General features: G+C 42.4%; 2 protein-coding genes across 8 annotated transcripts in view; one reads left to right on the plus strand and one right to left on the minus strand.

Annotated features, from left to right (window-relative positions):
* HMG20A (high mobility group 20A) overlaps window positions 1-7,620 on the minus strand; it is a 74,327-nt gene extending 66,707 nt beyond the window's left edge. Inside the window, exon 1 of one of the 3 annotated variants that reach the window (XR_006274933.1) lies at window positions 7,158-7,192. Coding sequence is in view for 1 of the 3 variants with exons in the window: in XM_038417925.2 (XP_038273853.2) it covers window positions 7,475-7,602 (128 nt within the window). In the remaining 2 variants the exon portion in view is untranslated. Of the gene's footprint in view, window positions 1-7,157; window positions 7,285-7,474 lie in introns of those variants that run through there. The other 2 variants (XM_038417925.2, XM_038417924.2) reach the window with 2 other exon arrangements.
* The window catches only part of PEAK1 (pseudopodium enriched atypical kinase 1), a 223,825-nt gene continuing 216,240 nt past the window's right edge, over window positions 7,616-15,200 (plus strand). For 4 of the 5 annotated variants that reach the window (XM_043494521.1, XM_043494519.1, XM_043494518.1 and 1 more), the window contains exon 1: window positions 7,616-7,991. The gene's annotated coding sequence lies outside the window, so the exon portion shown is untranslated. The remainder of the gene's footprint in view (window positions 7,992-15,200) is intronic. The other variant, XM_043494524.1, reaches the window with a different exon arrangement.

Genomic DNA, 15,200 nt, shown 5'->3' on the forward strand with positions numbered 1-15,200 from the left:
TCCAATAGTTCTGATTTTTTTTTTTAAATGACATTTTCACCAGGGTAGACAAGGTCATATTGGCCAAAACCCTCTATTGCCCCAAAGACAATCATCACATTCAGGAGACAAAAATCAACCAGACAGGAACGTCTGAACAATTTTAGTATCTAGGAAGTAAAAACAGATTAGGGCACAGGAGAACTAAGGTAACAAGCACGAAGAACATTCATGTAGCAAGAGTCCAAACAGATCTTCAGCAATGTTTCTTAATGCATTCAATTTATTTCTATGTTACAATAGAGTGCTATTAACTATTGCTTCCATAGCATAGAAATTGTGATTTAGAAATAGAATTTCATTCAACTAAGAACTGTTCCAAAGAAGTGGCATTACAATTATTTTGAAGTTCCCCCCGCGAACCCTAACAAAGATCACCAGCACATCAAACTCCCCTTTTTCAACAGTGAATGAATAAAAACTGTCATGACACTTCTGCAATATTTAAGAAAAGAGGAATTTTAAGCTTGTTCACAATTCTTTCCCCCTATTCCACAGTTCTTGGGTTCCTTTTTAAATAAGAAATGGCCACTTTTCACCAAAACTCCTTCACTTTGCCAAGTCCTTCATACATATTGCTATCATCAATAACACATTTCTTTAAGTCATTCAGTTTCAACTACAGTGATTTTTCTTGCTTCCAGGTGGTGGCAATTCTTTAAGCTACAACATAGCCCATTTAATAAATATTTCAGTTTCTTCCTTCATTAGCTTTCTAGTGCCTTAAAGGCACATTGTTGGGTCTACAGCAATATCACAACTTACTCTATTTACTTCATTACAAAAACCCCCACCATTTTTAGCCATAACAATTCCAAATACAGTAACATGGTGAAACCAGCACTATTTTACATTGGTTCTGTTTACTGTATGTTGCATAAGAAATACAATACACAAAGCTGAAATCAATCAACTGATGTCCACTATCAATCTAGTCTCTTGAGAAAGAGGAGAGGGAGTCATTTGTTACCATGTACTGTATCTTCACTTATTTATTTGTCTGAGGAGATTATAAATAAAGACCTCCATCAACAAATGGAGGTTTTACAATAGTTTAGTGTCTAAAATCTAAGATTTGTGGGAAATGAATGTTCTTTGGCTGGGCAGACATTTTCTAAACACTTGAGTGTGAAACCAAAATAGTCTAACTTTCCTGAAAGGAAAAGCTATTGTTGAATGGGCATAAGATTGGTGCAGAGACATGAAGCTTTTCACTTCTAGCTAGAGCTGAGCAAATAATTGAGTTTTGGTTAGGGGAGGCGAATTGAAACTTAAAACAAATTGGTTAGTTTCAAAACCAAAAAGTGATTTTTTTTTTTGTTTATAACCAAAAAACCCCATTATTTAAAATTGAAAAATCCTACTCCCAAACAAAAACACAAGTCAAAATGTTTTTGGGTGGGGGAGAGGGGGAACCCCTTCATTCTGACTGTATTTTTGATCAAAAATGAAGGGTTTTTTTTTTTAGCTTTTCATTTCATTTCCAGGTGCTGTTTAGTTTCTAAATAAATGTAGCCAAATTTCTAAACTAAAGTAATTTCAAAATGACAAATTGAAATATTTCATTTCAAAATGGTCAAAATACCAATTTCTAAAAAGAAGTCAATTTTTTCCAGCAGAAAAAATGTGCCTAATTCTACCCAAATTGAAGAAGTTTTGGTGCCCCCAAAATGTTTTTTATAGCAACTTAATTATTTGCTGAAAAAAATTCATCTAGCTCCACTTCTATCCCATTTCATTAGTTTAAATACAATCCTGATTGGTGGTCACCAAAGCTATAGCTATCTGATGGCTATTCAGGGGCCTACTTGAAGTAAGTCAGTAGTCTCATGAAAGTCCCTAACAGACATATCCACATCACACAACCCTCTTCTCCTCCATAACAATTAACACCCTTTTGAGAAGTTAGAGGGGTCAAAGAGTTCCTTAAACTATGTAACAGAAGGGTCTTAGAGCAGGTCTATACTCCCGGGTTAAGTCGACCTAAGTTACACAACTCCAGCTGCAAAAAGAAAAGGAGTACTTGTGGCACCTTAGAGACTAACAAATTTATTTGAGCATAAGCTTTTGTGAGCTACAGCTCACTTCATCAGAATAACGTAGCTGGAGTCGACATAGCTTAGGTTGACTTATTGCAGTGTGACAGGTTTCAGAGTAGCAGCCGTGTTAGTCTGTATTCGCAAAAAGAAAAGGAGTACTTGTGGCACCTTAGAGACTAACAAATTTATTTGAGCATAAGCTTTCGTGAGCTATGCATTTGGTGGAAAATTCCACCAAATGCATCCGATGAAGCGAGCTGTAGCTCATGAAAGCTTATGCTCAAATAAATTTGTTAGTCTCTAAGGTGCCACAAGTACTCCTTTTCTTATTGCAGTGTCTACACCTTGCTTGGTCAACGGGAGAAACTCTCCCATCAACTTACCTTATGCTTCTCGTTCTGATGGAGTACCAGAGTCCACGGGAGAGCAATCGGCAGTCGATTTAGCAGATCTTCACTAGACCTGCTAAATCGACCTCTGGTGGATCGATGGCCGCAGCATGGATCCATGCTAAGTGTAGACAAGCCTTTTAAATGAACTAGAGATGATACATTTCACCATTATCCTATCACCCTAAAAAAACCCTATGACTATACTAGTATTTATTTAAGTTCTTCACTGTTGTATCTCTAACACTGGAGGTGTAAATGTAGACTGCGCATCAACCTTTCTGCAAACATACCATTTAATGCTACCCAGCGTAGGTCTACAAAACATGAGTAAAAATGCCAGCAGCCATCTCAGCCCTGTCTAACTTAGTGGTCCCACTGGTGGAGGTGCAGCATTAGTAGTATAAAAAGATTAGATTTTTTTTTTTTTTTAAAAGGATGATGTAGCCAAGGACATAATGGTGGTTCCTCCGGACCAGGATTGACAGTAAAACTTGTGCTACCTCTTTGCTCTGTATTTGTCCTATGGACAGAGATGAATAAAGCATGGCAGCTTCCATGAACATAAATTCATTTAAGATCCTTAAAGGGAGCCAATTCTGAAGATGCAAACTATAGTGACTTCATACTTTTTGTATTTGGTACCAACTCAGGTATTCTAGTCACTCTTCGGTGCCTAGAAAAATTAAAAACTTCAAAACACACAAAAAACACAAGCAAGTACTACATCACACATGAACTACAGAACCAAAACAATTAAGTTTAAATTCATACAGAAACCAACCACTGAAGCCAGGAGGAGATCAAAGTCAGCTAATCAAATGATGACAGAGAGGGCATTTCAAAGGGGCAGATCAGCTGAAACCCCCCCCCCCCACACACCCCTCCCAGTACATGTCTTCACTACAGAGTAGTAGCAATTCATTAAAGTGAATGAGTTCTGAGCTAGGCATGCTCCAGATTTCTGTCTGAAGCCTGTGTTTTAACCAGTGGCAATGCATGAATCCAGCTTGGAGGAAATATCTGTACCTAATGTTAGCACTGATACAACTCTCATTCTGGCAAAGAGGATGATGATGTTATGAGACATAGTGACATCCCACTCACCCACTTTTTCAGGATAAATGAGCTTGCCCTAGCAAATGAGGAGAGTTACGATATAAATTTCTGAAGAATTTAAACCTTAATTTAAAAAAAAAAAATATTTCCAGCCATTATAGTTGCAAAGAGCCTTCCAAACAACAAATGGGTATAGATCAAAATAGTGCAGCCTTTGTAAGTCTGCAGAAAGATAGCTCAAGTGACTCTGCTGCAGATCATAGAATCGTAGAAGTGACTGACTGGAAGGGACCTCAGTAGGTCATCTTGTCCAGTTCCCTGCACTCAAGGCAGAACCATATAATAACTAGACCGTTCCTGACAGGCAATTGTCTACCATGTTCTTAAAAACCTCCGATGATGGAGATTCCACAACCTCCCTAGGCAATTTATTCCAGTGCTTAACTACTCTAGCACTTAGGAAGTTTTCCTTAATGTCCAACCTAAACCTCCTTTGCTGCCATTTAAGTCCATTGCTTCTTGCTCTATCCTCAGAGGTTAATGAGAATAATTTTTCAACCTCCTCCTTGTAACCTTTTACATACTTGAAAATTGTTATCGAGTCCCCTCCACCCCCAGTCTTCTCCAGATTAAACAAACCCAAGTTTTTCAATCTTTCCTCATAGGTCATGTTTTCTAGACCTCTAATTATGTTTGTTGCTCTCCTCTGAACTTTCTCCAATTTGTCCACATCTTTTCTCAAATGAGGCACCCAGAACTGGAAATAATACTCCAGCTGAGGCTTTATCAGCACGGAATAGAGTGGAAGAATTACTTCTCATGTCTTGCTTACAGCATTCCTGCTAATACATCCCAGAATGATTTTTTTTTTTTTTTGCAAGTGTTACACTTTTAACTCATTTAGCTTGTGATCTCCTATATCCCCCATATACCTTTCTGCAGCACTCCTTCCAAGGCAGTCATTTCCCATTTTGTATGTGTGCAATTGATTGTTCCCTTCATAAGTGGAATACTTTGCATTTGTCCTTATTGAATTTCTTCCTATTTACTTCAGACCATTTCTCCAGTTTGTCCAAATCATTTTCAATTTTAATCCTATCCTCCAAAGCACTTGCAACCCTTCCCAGCTTGGTACTGTCCACAAACTTTAAGTGTTCTCTCTATTCCATCATCTAAATCATTATAAAGATATTGAACAGAACCGGACTCAGGACCGATCCCTGCAGGCTCCCACTCGATATGTCCTTCCAGCTGGACTATGAACCACTGATTAGTCTCTGGGAATGGTTTTCCAACCAGTTATTATATATATATTATATATAACCCACCTTATAGTAGCTCCATCTAGTTTATATTTCCCTAGTTTGCTTATGAGGCGGTTATGTAAGACAGTATCAAAAGACTTACAAAAGTCAAGATATACTCCATCTACTGCTTCTTCCCCATCCACAAGGCTTGTTACCCTGTCAAAGACAACTATTAGGCTGGTTTGACAAGATTTGATCTTGACAAATCCATGTTGACTGTTACTTATCACCTTATCTTCTAGGCCTCTAGATAGGAGATGTCTGATAAACTTTCATAACTATCCTTTTGTTCTCCAGCAGCATGGCAAAGACTGATCATTTTCACTGCTACTATTCAAAAGCTTGTGTGCACCAGTGAAACTGTCAAGAAGGTCAATTTCAAGCACTTGCTGCTTAGAAAACAATTAGCCACAGAGGCATCCACTGCAAGCACTGGAGTTATTTCCCCTGTAACATACCTTCCCTTAAAATAAATAAATGAAAGTTGGGGGGTAGAGGTAGAGTAAAACCAGTAGTCTCTGGGAGAAAGATAATGGCAGAATTCTGGACAGAAGAAAGGAAAGATAGGAAGTTCATTCTCCCTGCCACCCCCTTCTAACAGCTAGATGTAAACAAAACAATGAAACTTACTTGTGGGTGCTAGAGACAGCTACCTGGTAGAAAATTCAGTATCCTCACCCTCTTCCCAACTGTTGGTGGGAGATGAACTGGGCTTCTTCCAACGTGTTGCCCCTGGGCCTCACTGTTGGTCAGCCCACACATCTCATCCTCCATAACTACCACTGGGATAACAGAGTTAGTTCTCCAGCTAAAAAGTATCTTGTAATCTTTTCAAGCCCTGGGCTGAAGGACTTACGACAAAACTAAGGAAAGATATTATGGTTAAAGTCAAGAATTTGGAATCAGGAATAGCAGCCAAATAACGTGTTGCCATGCTTATCTGTGTCTGTTGCAGTTTCCTAGCATTTTAAATAACCATCATAATCAATTAAATAAATATCTATTTTCAACATGGTGTTAGGTATATGTTCTCAGGAACCACACACCAACATTCTAAAGTGACAGTAAGTGTGCTCTCATGTTCTAGTCCCAGCTCTATTGTTGATTTGTTATGTGGCCTTAACCAAGTTAATACTCCTACATGCCTCACTTTCCACATCTGTAAAATAAGGATAATCAGGGTTTGAAAAATTTACCAGTCACAGCCACCTACTAGCAAGTGGTCTAAGCCTACCACCCACACACCAGTGAGAAATATGCTTGCCCTCCTTCAGCAAATTTCAGCGGCAATGCCTCGGTAAGAAGACCAGCCTTCATCTGCTGGTAAGGTGAGTACTGTCCCAATCTTTCAAATTGGGCTCTAGATAGGTGGTGTTTGATAAATCTAAAGCTGCTTCTTGCTTCCAGCAGTTCCTTTTCTCTCTCTCCCTATAAACTTTCCTGGCTGCTATGAGGGGGTGGAAGGATGTATTTTTACCCTTCCGCAGCAAGGTAGGTGCAATTCTACTACTTCACACCTCCTGCAAGCACCTGTTCATAGCTCTCCCAAGCAGGAAGAACATGGCTTGATATCATTCTCATCGGTTTTACTGCTGACCCATTGGTCCCTGAAAGTAGTAGTGAAACTGACTATTCTTGTCAATTGTATTCTGCAGCCGCTGAGTTCTGAAAAAAGCCCAAAGAAGTCTACCTGAAGATTTAAGAAGACTGTTCAGGTTTGTTAGACTTTCTTTGGAAACCCAAGGACTAGACGCTTAAATTCTACTGGAACTAGCAGTTAAAACTCCCCAGTCGTGATTGGATTTTCAATCTTGCAGTTTTTAGTATCAACTACCTACGATCTCATAGAAAAGTCAAGGTTTATGGAGTAAAGAAATTAAAGGACCACCACCACTTTTGCCCCTCTTGTGCCTTAACAGATATGGGGGTTGTATGAGAAGAGGCCCCAGATGTATTTGACCCCCTCCAAACCCTCGTCCCCACACGAAGCCCTGGCTCCCCATCCTAGAGATTACTCCCCGATTTCCTTTGGCGTCTTGTGGAGATGGGGGCTAGGAAGCCCAATGGCTCATCACAAGAGAAGGGAGTGGGGAGGAGGGGCTGAGATTGAATAAAGGCTGCTGGGGCTGAAAGCTGGAGGAAAATACGTTTCCCCAGCCCCACCTCCTGCTGGGGTCTGAGTGCCCAGGCAGGCCCCCCTTCCCCTAGGAGCCAGGGCATGGGGGTGTCCCCCGCCCCAGTGAAGCAGAGAGGCCCTCACGCACCGCACGAACGGGAAGATGGGATACGTGGGTCTCGGGGCTTCCCAGACCCACTCTACTGACCTGCCGCAAGATGGCTTTCCTGGAGGGGGTTCCCCCTACGGCGCGCAATCCCCTCACCCCCACTCAGGATCCTCCAGCCTCTCTCTCTCTCACACACACACACGGCCGCATTACCCTTCCCTTTGCCCCGCACAGATCTCTCCGCCCCCTCACGCCCTGCCTCCCTGGTCCTGCTCCCTCCGCAGGAAGGCTCCGCAAGGGAATTGACAGCGGGAGCAGAGAGAACCGACCCCTCTCTCTCCACCGTTGAGGCCGGAGAAAGGAAAGGGGGCAGAAAGCCAACGCAGAACTATTTGATCCGGCTGGCGGCAGTATACCTTCTCGTGCGTACACGATGACGTAATACAATTTTTAAAGGGACCGGCGGCGGGGTGGGCGCAATGCATGCTGGGGATCGTAGTTTCCCCTTCTCCGACCGGCTCTGACTGCACTGTACTGGGACCATCTCTCAGCAACCCGATCACGCTTACCCTGCGGCGTCACGCCCTCGCCACCGTTGGAGCCAATCGGCGGGCGCTTTGCGCAAGAGCGCGCTCGTGGCTCGGTCTCCCGCGCGCTCGGGAGCGCGCGAGTGTCTAGATTCTCCTTCCTCTGAGCGCGTAGTAGAGAGAGTGACGGTTGGTGCCCCGCGCGGGGAAGGGGGAGGGACGGTTAGTGTCGCGCGCGGTGGGGGGCGTGATCTCTGGCTGTGGCCGGCCGCTGGTAGTAGTTAGTTGTGTGAGTCAGTCAGTCGGTGGCTGCCAGAGTCGGCTCCTCCTCGGGGCTCGGCGGCAGCTGAGCTGAACCGTGACGAACGAAGGTCTCAGCCCCGACGGTTTCTGGGACCCCTTAGAGGTAAGGGGGCAAGTAGAGCGTGGAGGGGCTAGTTAAAGTGACTTAGGGGACATTTAAATGTCCCTCTGACAGTTTTAGCCCTTCCACTTGAGGGGCGGCGGGCAAGAGGGGGAGGGGCTGACCCGAATGGTCCTTCTCCCGTGGAGGAGACAGGAGGAGGGGAGCTGTGGGGTGGGGAGTCTTCCGGGCTACGGTAGTTATTTGCCCCCTTTAATCGTGAAGAGGAAAGTCTGATGGAGGCGGGAGGAAAGGAAGAAGAACCATTCAGGGGAAATGAATTGGTTTGAGCATTAGCTTGCTAAACCCAGGGTTGTGAGTTCAATCCCTGACGGGGCCATTTGGGGCAAAAATTGGGGATTGGTCCTGCTTTGAGCAGGGGGTTGGACTAGATGATCTCCTGAGGTCCCTTCCAACCCTGATATTCTATGATTCTATGAATGGTTTCCCCCCTCCCGTCATGGCTCAGATTTCTTCTACAAGACGCCTCCTATGTTGGGGTGTGGGGTAGGGGGCAGTAGGAAGGAAGGAAGAGACAGACCTATCTCGCCTGCTCACTGGATTGGTGGAGTAGAAGGAGCAGAAATACATTGGGGAAATGGCTGTTCAACTTTTTTTGACATCGCCTTCTCCTGGGGCATGGGGGCAGGGAATTGAGGGGGAATTGAAGATACAACAGCAATGAAGGATGCCTAATTATCTCTGTTTCCATCCTTCCGCAGCTCGGGATTCAGTGCCTGTCTCTTCATTTGCCCCCTCCTCTTCTCTCCTCCTCCCTAGCATCTAGAGTCCTAAGTGGATTCCTCAAACTTAAGGGAGAGGCGGAGCTGCTTGTTGCTGAGTAGAGAGGGTCTTGGACATAGCTAAGAGGCAGCAGCAGCTCCGTACAGCTCAGCCCGGATTGAGTCCATAGATCTCTCTCAACTGCTTCTTATTACAGACCAGTTATTTATTCGTAGGCTGGGAAGGCCAGGGCCGTTGCTACCCCCCTGGTATTTTTCAAATTAGAGGTACCCTGACACTAATTTTGTAATAAAGAAGCTTAATTTTTATTTCTCTGTGTATATATGTTTTGCATTTTCAGCATGCTCCTTTGCTAAATATGTTGCGACACAGTCTACCTCGGTCTGCAGTTTTGAGATCTTTTTGGGCTGTTCGTCTATTTCCACTTTCTAGGAATTTTACAAGTAAAACATTGCTGCAGACTCCAGTTTATTTCTACTCCTCACAGACCTGGTTTCCTCTTGTTTTTATTATCGTATATTATTGGCATAAAGAAAATGAGATTAAAACTGTTAATTTACAAATACCAAATTATTTTCTACATTATATTAAGCTTTTCTGTTTTACTATTCTCTTTTGTCCCTTATTTTGGGATTTGGCAGATTGATCAGTATGACTCTCTCTCCTTATCTCTTCTCCTATTTTACCCGAAGGTTGAGCTGGGACCAGATATGGAAGGACTGAGAAGTTTATTCATTAGAATCTACTTTGTAATGCTGGGTAAAAAAAGGTGTTTATGTAGTGCAGCAATTATCATTATTTACTGAGCAGCTGGTATCTGACACAAGATGGCCATGCTCTTTTTGGCTGGCACTAGAGGGAAGAAACATTCATTGGTATGCCTCCCAGCTTGGAGTTGATCAGGGCCTCTTCCCTAGAAAGATTGCTTCTGTTTATATTAGTTGTATTTTGGATGCTTCCTTTTGTAGAACTGTGCACTTTGATCAGTTTGTAGGAGTCTGAAGTTTCTTCTGTTATTGTAGATGTTTTAAGGGTTGTCTCATGTCTGTTAAAGCACTTCACTCCTGAATTTGTGATCCCATGTGTCTAAAAATGTCACTTTACAGGATAAATAAAATAAAGAATAAAAGAATTCTTTACAAAATACTAAATAAAACAGTTGCTGTAAGATCTAGAATTGAGGTCTTGAGATATTTACTCCAGATTTGATGGAATTCAAATTCTATAGTTAAATGAAAGTTATTTAAAACTGGTTGTCCTGTAATTTTTTTTTTTTTTTAAAAAGCCTGTCTCTGTTTCAAGTTAGATTCATTTCATTCTGCGTGGCTATATTTGACTGATGAATTGACTTGTGTCCTCATTTGGATAGATGGTTTGATTTTGAACAATACAGTAAGAGGGCATTTATATTTTCTGAACATTTTGCTTTGTAACTCTGCCTTAGGTTTAACATGATTAGTTAGAGCTCTTCACCTGATTACATATTAGCTTACAGATTTTTGTTCTGCAAACTAGCTACTGATGATTTCTCCAGACAAAGCATCTGGCAAAGTTAATGCTCTAGCGTGTGCTACAGGAAAACCTCATATTGCTCTCTGCAGTGTTGAAGTATGTAAGAAGTGAATTATCCACTTTCCATGAGTAACTTTCCATGAGTAATCCTACATACTTATTTCATGATGGGGTTATCTTATTGTCAGAGCGTCCTTATTGGTAGCTCCATTCTCTGACTTCCTAGATTACTACTTTTAAATTGTTTGCCTTATCTTGACTCTGGTGACTCATTCACACATGAACTGCAATGGCAGGTAGTGTATGTTTTATAAGATATTGGGCAGAAGATATAAATTTAAACCAAGAAATGAATCTAGTGACCTCAGCAAGTTTAATTCTAGATCTTTACTGATGCTGGTCAGTTTTACCTTGCTACATTAAGCACAGAAACATGCTGTTAATATTATGGATAGTTTCATTCAAGGACAGAAGCCATTAGATTTACTGCATATTTGTTTAACAAAATATTATGTTATACCATTGTGTTGAAAAGTCACAGTGCACTAAAGTTTCCATTCAATACATTTGGTGCTTTTTTTTGGGTGGGAAGGTGGGGAAGGGGGAAGGAAAGGGGTATATCTGTGGAAAGGACCACTCCACACTCCTTTCACTCCACACCTTTTGAGTTTATGCTCAAAAAAATTTGTTAGCCTCTAAGGTGCCACAAGTACTCCTTTTCTTTATAGCTATTTCTGTATACATAACTCCATATAAACCCTTTTTAGATTTTATTTACCTGATTAAATACATAATTATTTTGCATATGCTTACCAAATAGATTAATTATAATCAATTTAATACATTTGGAAAAAAAGGACATATTTTTGATCTAACAGAACTTTAATGGTCTCTTTTGTAATCAGGGCAGTCAGACCTTTTGACATGAGCCACACAATGATCACAAGTTTTGGTTTGGAGTCACAGATGTTAGTGATTGCTGTTAAGTCTCTGTCATGTTAGGAAACATATGTACACAAAATAAACATTCAATCAAAATACCAAGATATAACACGATCTTTTTTCTTTTTCTCTGCTGTGTTGTTCTTTCATTTCTGCACCTATGCCTTTGTTCTGTCCTCTTTCTTTTGCACTCCTTTTGGTATTTCTTGCCCCTTTTATGCCCTCCTCTCATTCCCTGTTTAAAATTAACCTCCCATTAGTACTAGTACTCATTAGTGCTGGAAAGGAGTACAGAAGTACTCATGAGCCCCTCCACATTGCCTCCTGGTCTGATGGGAACTGCTGCTTTGACTCCTTTTTATCTTTCCTTTTCTTCTATCTGGCCACATTCTGACAAGGTTGTCTTTCTGATGGTAAAAAGAAAAGGAGTACTTGTGGCACCTTAGAGACTAACAAATTTATTAGAGCATAAGCTTTCGTGAGCTACAGCTCACTTCATCGGATGCATTTGGTGGAAAAAACAGAGGAGAGATTTATATACACACACACAGAGAACATGAAACAATGGGTTTATCATACACACTGTAAGGAGAGTGATCACTTAAGATAAGCCATCACCAACAGCAGGGGGGGGAAGGAGGAAAACCTTTCATGGTGACAAGCAGGTAGGCTAATTCCAGCAGTTAACAAGAATATCAGAGGAACAGTGTGGGGTGGGGTGGGAGGGAGAAATACCATGGGGAAATAGTTTTACTTTGTGTAATGACTCATCCATTCCCAGTCTCTATTCAAGCCTAAGTTAATTGTATCCAGTTTGCAAATTAATTCCAATTCAGCAGTCTCTCGTTGGAGTCTGTTTTTGAAGCTTTTTTGTTGAAGTATAGCCACTCTTAGGTCTGTGATCGAGTGACCAGAGAGATTGAAGTGTTCTCCAACTGGTTTTTGAATGTTATAATTCTTGACGTCTGATTTGTGTCCATTCATTCTTTTACGTAGAGACTGTCCAGTTTGGCCAATGTACATGGCAGAGGGGCATTGCTGGCACATGATGGCATATATCACATTGGTAGATGCGCAGGTGAACGAGCCTCTGATAGTGTGGCTGATGTGATTAGGCCCTATGATGGTATCCCCTGAATAGATATGTGGACAGAGTTGGCAACGGGCTTTGTTGCAAGGATAGGTTCCTGGGTTAGTGGTTCTGTTGTGTGGTGTGTGGTTGCTGGTGAGTATTTGCTTCAGATTGGGGGGCTGTCTGTAAGCAAGGACTGGTCTGTCTCCCAAGATCTGAGAGAGCGATGGCTCGTCCTTCAGGATAGGTTGTAGATCCTTGATGATGCGTTGGAGGGGTTTTAGTTGGGGGCTGAAGGTGATGGCTAGTGGCGTTCTGTTGTTTTCTTTGTTGGGCCTGTCCTGTAGTAGGTGACTTCTGGGTACTCTTCTGGCTCTGTCAATCTGTTTCTTCACTTCAGCAGGTGGGTACTGTAGTTGTAGGAATGCATGATAGAGATCTTGTAGGTGTTTGTCTCTGTCTGAGGGGTTGGAGCAAATGCGGTTATATCGTAGCGCTTGGCTGTAGACAATGGATCGAGTGGTATGATCTGGATGAAAGCTAGAGGCATGTAGGTAGGAATAGCGGTCAGTAGGTTTCCGATATAGGGTGGTGTTTATGTGACCATCGCTTATTAGCACCGTAGTGTCCAGGAAGTGGATCTCTTGTGTGGACTGGTCCAGGCTGAGGTTGATGGTGGGATGGAAATTGTTGAAATCATGGTGGAATTCCTCAAGAGCTTCTTTTCCATGGGTCCAGATGATGAAGATGTCATCAATGTAGCGCAAGTAGAGTAGGGGCATTAGGGAACGAGAGCTGAGGAAGCGTTGTTCTAAGTCAGCCATAAAAATGTTGGCATACTGTGGGGCCATGCGGGTACCCATCGCAGTGCCGCTGATTTGAAGGTATACATTGTCACCAAATGTGAAATAGTTATGGGTCAGGACAAAGTCACAAAGTTCTGCCACCAGGTTAGCCGTGACAGTATCGGGGATACTGTTCCTGACGGCTTGTAGTCCATCTTTGTGTGGAATGTTGGTGTAGAGGGCTTCTACATCCATAGTGGCTAGGATGGTGTTTTTAGGAAGATCACCAATGGACTGTAGTTTCCTCAGGAAATCGGTGGTGTCTCGAAGATAGCTGGGAGTGCTGGTAACGAAGGGCCTGAGGAGGGAGTCTACATAGCCAGACAATCCTGCTGTCAGGGTGCCAATGCCTGAGATGATGGGGCGTCCAGGATTTCCAGGTTTATGGATCTTGGGTAGCAGATAGAATACCCCAGGTCCTGGCTCCAGGGGTGTGTCTGTGCGGATTTGTTCTTGTGCTTTTTCAGGGAGTTTCTTGAGCAAATGCTGTAGTTTCTTTTGGTAACTCTCAGTGGGATCAGAGGGTAATGGCTTGTAGAAAGTGGTGTTGGAGTGCTGCCTAGTAGCCTCTTGTTCATACTCTGACCTATTCATGATGACGACAGCACCTCCTTTGTCAGCCTTTTTGATTATGATGTCAGAGTTGTTTCTGAGGCTGTGGATCGCACTGTGTTCTGCATGGCTGAGGTTATGGGGTAAGCGATGCTGCTTTTCCACAATTTCAGCTCGTGCACGTCGGCGGAAGCAGTCTATGTAGAAATCCAGGCTGCTGTTTCGACCTTCAGGAGGAGTCCACCTAGAATCCTTCTTTTTGTAGTGTTGGCAGGAAGGTCTCTGTGGGTTAATATGTTGGTCAGAGGTGTGTTGGAAATATTCCTTGAGTCTGAGACGTCGAAAATAGGATTCTAGGTCACCACAGAACTGTATCATGTTCGTGGGGGTGGAGGGGCAAAAGGAGAGGCCCCGAGATAGGACAGATTCTTCCGCTGGGCTAAGAGTATAGTTGGATAGATTAACAATATTGCTGGGTGGGTTACGGGAACCATTGTTGTGGCCCCTTGTGGCATATAGTAGTTTAGATAGCTTAGTGTCCTTTTTCTTTTGTAGAGAATCAAAGTGTGTTTTGTAAATGGCTTGTCTAGTTTTTGTAAAGTCCAGCCACGAGGAAGTTTGTGTGGAAGGTTGGTTCTTTATGAGAGTATCCAGTTTTGAGAGCTCATTCTTAATCTTTCCCTGTTTGTTGTAGAGGATGTTGATGTTGATTTCTGATGGTGCTGACTGGGTTGTCATCTGTCTTGTTTTGCACATGTGACTGTTGGATTCCCTCTTCTCCTAAGGCCTTGACAAGAGGAGCCCAAGATTTCTAAATGAATTGTTAAGCATGGTTCAGACCGTAGGTCTATGTACTATTAGCTTCCACATTTACTCCGGCTTCCTGAGCTGTTATGCCTGATGGAATCCTGCCAAGCTGCTCCCTCATATGCAATCAGAGTCCCAGCAAACATTCTGACATGTCATTGTATTTTGATATTTTACTACAGATGTAATGATAAGAGAGAATCAGTCACACAGGGAAATATTGCAAATGTGAACACTATAAGGAAATTTCTTTATAAAAAAGAGATATTTAAAGACAAAAATGAGATTAAAATATCTGATCTGGAATTATAATAATAATTAAATGTTTTATTCATTCTCTAATGAATTACTGGTATATATTGTCATTCTCACCAATTCTTTACCCTCTGAAAACATAGTAATAGCATGTCTTAGCATTTTTTGGTTTGTGTCTTAGTTGGAGCAAAGTTCTAAACGGATACAGTCCAGTCATATTAGTCCCAAAATGTAGTGTATATTGTGGGGGGGCGGAGGTGAAGGAAGTCCAAATTCATTCCAGCTACATAAATTAGATAGTGTGAAGGTTTTGGAGAGGAGAAATTCATCCCCAACACAGCGCTCAGGCTGAAACAGAGGTTGTGGTCCCTCCATGCTATTTAGTTAGTGCACTGGGTCATTGAAACTACATCAAAGCATGGCACCTTCCTAGGCCAGCCCTTGGCCTTCCTGATCCCATCGTTCTGTGCTGGCCCATGTGGG

Source organism: Dermochelys coriacea, chromosome 10, assembly GCF_009764565.3.
Source record: "Dermochelys coriacea isolate rDerCor1 chromosome 10, rDerCor1.pri.v4, whole genome shotgun sequence".
In the NCBI taxonomy this organism is placed as follows: domain Eukaryota; kingdom Metazoa; phylum Chordata; order Testudines; family Dermochelyidae; genus Dermochelys; species Dermochelys coriacea.